Source organism: Dromiciops gliroides, chromosome 1 (genome assembly GCF_019393635.1).
Source record: "Dromiciops gliroides isolate mDroGli1 chromosome 1, mDroGli1.pri, whole genome shotgun sequence".
NCBI classification, from domain to species: Eukaryota; Metazoa; Chordata; class Mammalia; order Microbiotheria; family Microbiotheriidae; genus Dromiciops; species Dromiciops gliroides.
Genome location: NC_057861.1, coordinates 68,854,413 through 68,864,202, shown reverse-complemented (window position 1 = coordinate 68,864,202; position 9,790 = coordinate 68,854,413). Strand labels below are relative to the sequence as shown.

The 9,790-nt window shown below is 48.5% G+C and overlaps 1 protein-coding gene across 3 annotated transcripts in view; it reads right to left on the bottom strand.

The window, feature by feature from the left end:
• Positions 1–464: 464 nt before the first annotated feature.
• Positions 465–9,790, bottom strand: part of VAV1 (vav guanine nucleotide exchange factor 1) — a 42,114-nt gene continuing 32,788 nt past the window's right edge. For 2 of the 3 annotated variants that reach the window (XM_043973677.1, XM_043973688.1), the window contains exons 22-27: positions 9,600–9,631; positions 5,590–5,736; positions 4,097–4,184; positions 3,275–3,389; positions 1,679–1,833; positions 465–1,144 (exon numbers count right to left, since the gene is read on the bottom strand). In XM_043973677.1, coding sequence (XP_043829612.1) covers positions 1,091–1,144; positions 1,679–1,833; positions 3,275–3,389; positions 4,097–4,184; positions 5,590–5,736; positions 9,600–9,631 — 591 coding nt within the window. In that variant the 3' untranslated portion in view covers positions 465–1,090. The remainder of the gene's footprint in view (positions 1,145–1,678; positions 1,834–3,274; positions 3,390–4,096; positions 4,185–5,589; positions 5,737–9,599; positions 9,632–9,790) is intronic. The other variant, XM_043973686.1, reaches the window with a different exon arrangement.

Genomic DNA, 9,790 nt, shown 5'->3' with positions numbered 1-9,790 from the left:
GGTCCACCAGGGGCTATAGCCCAGGAAATCAATGGGACTGTATACAGCTGGGAGGGGGGGGGAGTGGAAGTGTGTCTACCTCCCTCTATATGTGAAGTACAGATTATTAGAGCTGCTAAGGTGCCTTAGGGATTCAATTGACTCATTGTACAAAGGAGAGAACTGAGGCCCTGAGAGGACAGTGACTTGCCCAGGATCATTGCAGGGATCTCAGTAGCCGAGCTTCAATGAGTGACCAAATTCTCCGACTCTACCACATTACCTACTCATCTATCCTTATCCTTCCAGTTTTACAGGCAGGGAAACTAAGGCTCGCAAAATGAATTAAGTCGGTCATAGTCATACAGCTAGTAAGTGGATTAGAGCCAACGTCTTCTGGGTCCTGATCCAGGGCTCTTTCCACTTCACATTGAACAGATGTTCCCTTGTTTTACAAGTGGGGAAACTGAGTCCCAAGACGGGAAGCCACTTATATAAAGTCTTTATTTGTAGATATGTTACATGGGTGACTCTGTATGTCTGAACATATCTCTGCATACTTGGGATTTTTTGTATCTCTGTGTCAACATGTGACTGTGACTGGAAGTGAGGGTGTGTGTGTGTGTGTGTGTGTGTGTGTGAGGGAACAAGAGTATGTGTGTATGCACCCACATGTGGTGATGGGGGGAGGGAGGAATGATAGTGTGGAGCAGGAAGTGGTAAGGCTGAGAGAGAGATAGGGCAGCCCCCTCCAACCTGGGGGCCGCTTTGCCTCTGCCGAGCAGGACTCAGCCCCAGCTCATCTCTGCTCTCACCCACTCACCAGCACCGAAGTTCCCTTTCTTCTTTCTTGTCCCCTCAGAGATGATGGGCCGTCAGGCTCCTCGTGGGCAAGGACAGACCACCCCACCCCCTCATCCTCTTCTTTTAGCTTTTTATTTAAATTGGCTTCCTTCACCCAGGGAGGAAGCAGGGTTTCATAAATTAGCAGTCCTGGGGCCTGGGCACCTGACAAGAAGAGCCCTCCTAGACCCCCAGTGGTCCCCTTCAGGCTGGCCTCTGGGTTCCCTGCTTCAGAAAGCCTCAACTCTGTGGAAACCCGGCAGTAGCCTTAGCAATACTCAGAATAGTCTTCCTCCACGTAGTTGGATGGAAACCAGCCGATCTGAAAGGAGGCAGGAAGAGAGAGAGGGTAAGATTAGAGCTGGCCCGGGGCCTCATGGATGTGCCTGGCCAGCTCTGCTCAGAAGCTTCTTCTGTGACACTGGAGGGAGGGAGGCAGCGTGTTGGCTGGTCTTCAGCAGCTCCCTCGGCCTACAGCAAAGGTTAAGAACCTGGCTGGGCTCTGTGAACTTGTGTTTTTAATAGAGTGATAACTTTTCTTCAGTATAATTGGTTTTCTCTGTAATCATATGTATTAAATAAAATACATAAAATGCATTTGGAAACATTCTTCTGAGAAGGGACTCCATAGCCTTCACTGGGCTGATAGGGAGGCCACGACAGAGAAGGGTGAAGAACATCTGGCCTTTGGGCTGACGCCTGGACTCCAGGCCTCTACAGTCTGGCTGAGGCCTCCCCATCACCCCACCACCCCACCACCCCCGCCCCACTCCATCTGGCCTCCTTCTTTGCCTCTGCCCCTCCTCCTGCACCGGCCTCCCCTGCCCTCCCTGGCTACAGCCCAGGCCCAGCTCACCCGGCCATAGATCTCCCCTCGCCACCAGCCCTGATGCCCCTTCTTGCTGATAATCTTAATGATGTCACCCTCCTTGAGGGACAGTTCGGTGCGGTCCCGGGCGCAGAAGTCGTAGCGGGCTTTGGCCGACCCAAAGTATCTGGTGCTCCCTGTAGCTGAAGACAAAGGCCACCTCACAGCCTGCTTGGTGTTACAATGCCAGAGGCCCAGATGAGGCAGCTGGCACAGCAGAACAAGTGGGGTGGGGGGGTGAGGTGGAGAAACATGGGCAGCCGTCGGCCCCCAAGGAAGAGCCACTCTGGGATGGAGATGCTGCCAAGGGAGACAAGCCCTTCAGGACCTCCTGAGTGCCGCCCCCTCTGCCTCCCAGCCACTGCTGACTCCATCTGGCCCTTCCTTTGTGACTGGGGACCACAGAGCTGCACTCCACAAAGCCGCACTCCACAAAGCCTTCACTCTCTCTGCCCCCAGGAGGATGCCCTCTGTCACCTCCTGTTTGTTCCCTCCCATCACACACGAGCCCCAGATCTCAGTGATGGAGGGAAGCTCCAGGGCCTTCCCTGAGCCCACAAGGACCTGTGCCTAAGAAATCACTAAACTCTGCCCTCCCAGGGACCCCCCAGACAGTTTGTGCCCACTGCCTCATGTGTCTCCCCTCCCCACCACACACACACTCTCCCCCGTGGCCTGTGGCAGGATATATTAATGGACTGTGGTTCCTCCATTCTTGTATTCCCCCCTCCCACCCCGTCACACTTCCTTAGTCAATACCGCCCATGTGTGTTGTCTCCCCCATGAGAATGGAAACTCCCTGAGGACCAGGGTTGTCTCTGCTTTTGTATCAGTGTTCTCCTGCGATTGCCGTTGTGCCTGGCACATAGTAAGCCCTTAATAAATGCCCATTCACTGTGCAAGTCACTTAACCTTCATTGCCCCGCAAAAAAAAATAATAATAATTAAATAAATAAACAAACAAATAAATAAATAAATGCCCATTCACTGCCTCCTTGTCCCTCCTGGTTTCTCTTCTCTGGAGTCTGGGGAAGGGAGGGATAGATTTAATATGTGTGTCTTTTTCCACATATGACTATAATCCCATGTGTGTGTGTGAGAGAGAATGTGAGACAAAGAGACAGAGACTTTCAGAGAGTCAGAGATGCAAAAAAGAGGCAAAAAGAAAACAAGGAGAGATAGACAAAGGGAAAGAAAGAGGGCATGGGAAAGTAGGTGTGAATGGATCCACTGGCTTTTGTGTATGGTCTCCCTGCCCTCCCCCTTACAATGGAAGCTCTCTGAGTGCAGACAGAGGTTTAGGTTGTTATATCCATAGCCATGGCACTTGGCTTGGTCTATGGTAAGAGCTTATTAGATGCTTTTTCGTTCATTCACTTCTCTGGACTCCAGGTCCCAAACTCATAAAAAAGTAAAGCTGAAAGGAACCTTAGAAATCAAATGACCAACTTCCAGGTTTTACAGATTGTGAAACCGAGGCCTGGAAGAGCTAAATACTTCAATGAGGTAATGAAGAATTGGTGGCAGAGTGGGATTTGAACACAGGACTTGAGACTCCAAACTGCCTCTTGATTGAGAGCCTACCTGGGGTTCTGGAGATGGCCCTCCTCTCTGGCTCCTTAAAGGGGAACTGAAGCATAGTGTCGAGGGACTTGAAACAATCTTTCAGGGAGTTTTGCTGGTAAAACTCCACCAGCTCCTGGGAGGGAAACACAGTGACCAGTTTGGAATCCTCAGTCCAGGAGAAACATAAATAAGGTGTGCTTAACTGAGCTCGGGGAGAGTCATCCAGGCCCACAGGCAACCCTGAGACCAGCAGGGAACATAGTTGCCTCTGGGAGGAACTTTATCTCTCTCTTTCGGTGTCTCTGTCTCTGTCTCTCTCTCTGTCTTTCTCTTTCCCTCTCTCCCTCCCTCCCTCTCTCCTCTCTCTCTCTCCCTCTCACTGTCTCTCTCTATCTCTGTCTCTCTGTCTCTCTGTCTCTCTCCTCTCCCCTCTCTCCTTCTCCCTTTCTCCCCTCTCCCTCTTTCCCTCTCTTCCCCCGTCCCCTCTCTCCCTCCCTCCCTCTCTCCTCTCTCTCTCTCCCTCTCTCCTCTCTCTCTCTCCCTCTCTCTGTCTCTCTCTCTCTGTCTCTCTCTGTCTCTCTGTCTCTCTGTCTCTCTCCTCTCCCCTCTCTCCTTCTCCCTTTCTCCCCTCTCCCTCTTTCCCTCTCTTCCCCCGTCCCCTCTCTCCCTCCCTCCCTCTCTTCTCTCTCTCTCTCTCTCTCTCTCTCTCTCTCTCTCTCTCTCTTTCACACACACACACACACACACACACACACACACACACACACACACACACACACACACACACACACCCCTCTGGCCTCAAACCTTTCCCACGCACACATCCCACAGGGTCCTCACCACAAGCCCCCTGAACGCCTTCTTCTCTGTGATCCGGTACAGCCCCTCGGCTGTCATGATCTTGATATGTTTCACTTCTACATTGAACCTGCCCAGACAGACAAACATGGAGATAAATGCCATGCAGGCCTTGTTCTGGGATCCCAGGCAGAGGGTCATCTTCCTGCCCATGCTTTTGACCCACCATGGGATAAACAGGGAACATTTGGACTCCTGGGCATCTGGCCCATCTTTGGAAGCAGGATCGGCAACCTCCACTGGGCATGCAGCCCTGGCCCCCATCAAAGAGCAGGGCCCTTAGCTCCCTAGCACTGACCCAGAACCTCTTCTAACAGACATCATGTAGGGCTCTATTTCAGCAGGGCCTTGCTGGAAGAAGCTATGGGGCATCATAGAAAAAGCCCAGGGTTAAGGGTCAGTAAATGATCTGTCGGGGGCAGCTAGGTGGTGCAGTGGATAAAGCACCAGCTCTGGATTCAGGAGGACCTGAGTTCAAATCTGGTCTCAGACACTTGACACTTACTAGCTGTGTGACCCTGGGAAAGTCACTTAACCCTCATTGCCCCACAAAAAGAAAGAAAGAAAGAAAGAAAGAAAGAAAGAAAGAAAGAAAGAAAGAAAGAAAGAAAGAAAGAAAGAAAGAAAGAAAGAAAGAAAGAAAGAAAGAAAGAAAGAAAGAAAGAAAGAAAGAAATGATCTGTCTAGTTCTGGTGGTAACTTGTCAGCCATGCAAGCCAGTGCTATTGAAGGCTGCACTGAAGAGAGGCACACTGTCCAAAACAAGGGAGACCATAGTCCCACTGTCCTCTGCCTGGACAGATCCTGTCTGAAAGTCTAGGATGAACACGTTTTAAGAAAGACACTTAGAAGCTGGGCCACAGAGGAGGGCAGTCAGAATAAAATAACTAACATTTATATAGTGCCTACTACGCTCTGAACACTGTGTTAACAGTTTTATAATTGTTATGGCATTTGATCTTCCCAACAACCCTCGGAGATAGGTGCTATTATTATCCCCATTTTACAGGTGAGGAAACCGAGGGAGAGAGAAGTTAAGTGACCTGCCCAGGGTCACACAGCTAGTCAGTGGCTGAGGCTGGGGACCACCAGAGTATATGAGGACTCAGTGGTAGATCTGAGGATCTTCAGCAGGGAGAAGAGAGAACTTCCTGGGGATAGGATGGTGGTCCAATTCTCTGAAGGGCTGTCATGGAGAAGAGGGGTTTTATTAGTCCTGTTTGCCCACAGAGGCAGATGGAGATTCCATGGGCTGAAGATTTTCCTAACACTCAGAATGGGTTGGCTTGGCAGAGAGGGAGCTCCCTATCCCTGGAGGCCTGCAGATGGCCACCTTAGAACTCAGGCTCCTCTAAGGTCTCTCACCCCACGGTCCCCTGGTTCTGAGCACCTATGAGCGGAGCAGAGAGGAGGGCAGGGACAGGCATAGATCTCCTACTTTACATCTGGAGAAACCCAGGAGGGGGACAAGTTACTTGATGCTGATGGCAAACTCCGCACTGTCCTTCACCCTCTGCCGCACCAGGAAGGTCCCATCAGAACGATTGGTGAGGATGTTCTCTGCCCCTGCGCGCTCCATGGGACCTGCATACCTGCCGGACAGATGACCACAAAGGAAGGGGCTGATTGCAGGCCAAGATGGGCCAATGGTGCCCCAAAGCAGACCATCCGGATTAGGTGTGATGAGAGGCACCGGGCACCGCTCCCCACCCATCAGCCTTTCCCTTCCCCAGCCAATCACAGCTGTAGAAACTCTTCATTAAAATTCATCCTTGAGGGTTAAAGCAGAGCCCTTCCCAGGCTCCTTTAAAAATTCAGCAAAAGTGGGGAGGCATGATTTTCATCATTGCTCTGATTTTTCTCTTATAACATGACTAATGCAGAAATAGGATTAATGTTATTATGTGTGTGTGTGTGTGTGTATATATATATATATATATATATATATATATATATATATATATATATATATATATATATATAACCTATATCAGATTACCTGCTGTCTAGGGAAGGGGGGAGGGAGAAAAATCTGAAATTGGAAAGCTTGTATAAACAAAAGTTGAGAACTATCTTTACATGTAACGGAAAAAATAAATTAATTAATTTTTTTTAAAAGTGGGGAGGCAGGTGAGGAGAAAAGGTATTAGAGAAATACCAACAAGGTCCAAGAATTCCCAGCAGAGTTAGGATTTGGGGTCACAATACAGTGTTCTCTCCACTGCACCTCCACAGGAACATCAGCCCCACCCCCACCCCATTAGTCCCATAATAATAAAACAGCTGATATCATGCATGCTGCCTTAAGGTTTGCTAAGTGTTTTAAATCCGTTTTCTCATTTGCCCCTCCCCTGTGAGGTAGATGTTATTATTTCCTCATTTTACAGGTGAGGAAACAGAGGCAGCAGACGGGCTAGGTGACCTAGCCACAGTCACACAGATAATAAAGGGCAAAAGCATTGAGGGGTGGGGTAAACAAGATCTTCTTGTGGCATCTAGGTGGTGCAGTGGATAGAGCGCTGGGCCTGGAGTCAAAAGACTCATCTTCCTGAGTTCAAGTCAGGCTTCAGACGCTTAATAGCTGTGTGACCCTAGGTAAGTCACTTAATACTGTTTGCCCCCTCACCCCTAAAATGAGCAGGAGAAGGAAATGACAAACCACTTTAGCATCTCTATCAAGAAAACCCCAAATGGGGTCACGAAGGGACAAAAACAACTGAAATGACTCAACAACAGTTTGGGGTTTTTTTGAGGTAATCAGGGTGAAGTGACTTGTCCAGCGTCACATAACTAGTAAGTGTCTGAAAGCAGATTTGAACTCAGGTCCTTCTAACCTCAGGGCTAGTGTTCTATCCACTGTGCCACCTAGCTGCCCCAACAACAGATCTGAACTCCAAGTTCAGCCCTCTAACCACTGGGCTATGCCACCCTACTGGGATCTACATCATACTTGGTACGTAGAGGCATAAGCAGATCTTGATTTAGATAAAAACTCTATGCTTCCAAAAATGTTGTTGCTCAGTAATTTCCATTGTGTCTGACTCTTCATGATCTCATTTGGGGTTTTCCTGGCAAAGATACTGGAGTTGGGCAGCTAGATGGCGCAGTGGATAGAGCACCGGCCCTGGAGTCAGGAGTACCTGAGTTCAAATCCGGCCTCAGACACTTAACACTTACTAGCTGTGTGACCCTGGGCAAGTCACTTAACCCCAATTGCCTCACTAAAAAAAAAAAAAGATACTGGAGTGTTTTGCCATTTCCTTCTCCAGCTCATTTTACAGATGAGGAAACTGAGGCAAGCAGGGTTAAGTGGCTTCCCCAGGGTCACATAGCTCCTAAGTGTCTGAGGCTAGATTTTAATTCAGGTCTTCCTGACTGCAGGCTCAGGTACTCTATCCAACTGCATACCTAGCTGCACCTTCCAACAAAGTGTTCATCAAATTTGTATAAACTAAGTCAGTGAGGCGCTGTGGAAAAAGTGGGGGATTTGGCATCAGAGGACCTGGCTTCTCATTTCAGCTCCAGCATTTGCATTCTTAGTGACCTTGCGCAAGTCACAACTGGTAGGCCTCAATTCCTTCATCTGTAATACCAGGGGTTAGGACTCAATGACCTTTAAGATACCTTTCAGCTCCAAATCTCTGAGCCTGTGCGTCACCATTTAAACGCCCTTGGTGAGCTGATGAGTCTTGTCCCCACGCCCCTGCCGGCAGACTGTGGGCTCCCCCAGGACAGGGACTGGGCCTTGTCCGTATCTCCTGGCCAAGCACAGCCCAACACAAGGGCCTCCTCCCAAGGGTGTGCTAAGGGCTGAGTTCCAGGATCAGATAATGGAAAAGAAAGTGCTCTCAGGGAGAGTAGATGAGAAGCTATTATTGTGGTCATGTTTTTGAATCTGATTATGTCTCTACTTCTGTGTCTTGTATGAAGTAAGAGGCTGAAGAAAAGCCAGACTCCACCTCATCGAGGCAGTGAAAAAAGCTCGGCAGATTGGCAGCCAAAGGACCTGGCAACGTGGTCGAGGCAATACAGAGCACTGACTATGGCTGGGCTCAGAGCCCGGGAGCCCAGGGTTCAGATCTTGTCACAGACACTTATGAGCTGTGTGACCTTGAGCAAAATACCGGTGTCTCTCTGAACATCAATTCGCTTGTCAATAAAATGGGAATAATAATAGAAACTATCTCATGGGGTTACAGTGAGAATCAAATGAGATAATGAATGTAAAAAAAAAAAAAACCCTTTACAAGCTTTAAAGACATCTGCAGATGTCAGTTATTAATCATTGTTATCCTTCTTCTACGTGTGACTTTATTTGTTGGTTGGTTTGTTTGGTTTGTTGGTTTGTTTGGGTTTTTTGTTTGTTTGTTGGGCAATGAGGGTTAAGTGACTTGCCCAGGGTCACACAGCTAGTAAGTGTCAAGTGTCTGAGGTCATATTTGAACTCAGGTCCTCCTGAATCCACTGCACCACCTAGTTGCCCTCCCATGTATGACTTTAAACAGCTCACTTTTCCTCAGTTTTGCTCATCTGTAAAATGGAGTTGGATTGGTTAGATGGGCGGAAAAGCATTTATTAAGCCCCTGTATGATGTAGCAGGCTCGGTGCTGACCTTTGATGTCCCTTCCATCTCTACATCTATGATTCCAAAATGGACCCAATATTAACTAACACATATATCACTTTAAGACCCCTGGGAAGGCCACTGCTTACAAGAAGACTTCCCTAATTCCAGTGCCTTCCCTCTTTTAATTATTTCCTATTTATTTATATAGAGAGCTTGCTTTGTAGATGTTTGGATGCTGTCTCCTCTATTATTAGATTGTAAGCTGTCTTTCTGTTTATATTTATGTCCCTAGTGCTTAGCCCAATGCCGGGTAATGTTGTTATTCAGTCGTTTCAGTCCTGTCCAACTCTTCATTATCCCATTTGGGGTTTTCTTGGCAAAGATACTAGAGTGGTTTACTCTTTCCTTCTCCAGCTCATTGACAGATGAGGAAACTGAGGCAAACAGCATTAAGTAACTTGCCCACGGCTAGTTAGTGTCTGAGGCTGGATTTGAACTCAGGTCTTCTTCCTGCCTTCAAGCCTGGAGCACTCTATTCATTGTACTACCTAGCTGCCTCCTGGCATATAGTAGGCACTAATTAAATGCTTTATCTATCTAATTATCTTAAGATTTACAAAGATCTTTACATATATTATCTCATTTGTTCCTTATAAAAACCCTGCGAGGCAAATATTATTAGCCCCATTTTATAGATGAGGAAATTAAGGGATTGTAAGGTTAAGTCATACGGCCAATAAGGATCTGAGGCAAGATCTGAACTTGGGTCACCCTGACACCCAGTCCAATGTTCTATATACAATGCCCAGTCTTTTAGTCCTGCCTCTGCCCTCTCACACCATGTCCTGACACCCTGGACTGAAGATATCAAAGCACCCTCTGAGGGAAGAGACTTGTGTCCCCTCTACCCAGACTCACCAAAGATGGACAGACAGATCCTGTGGGGGGCCCTAGGAGACACACAAAAGACAGCAGGGTCAGACTGAGGCTCCAAGACCGTGGCTCCTGACCTCCTCCCTGCCCCAAGGACCCTGGGATAGCCACACACCAGCCCTGGGCTGACCTCTCATGGGGACGCCCCCTCTCCGGCCCAGCTGGACCTGGGACAG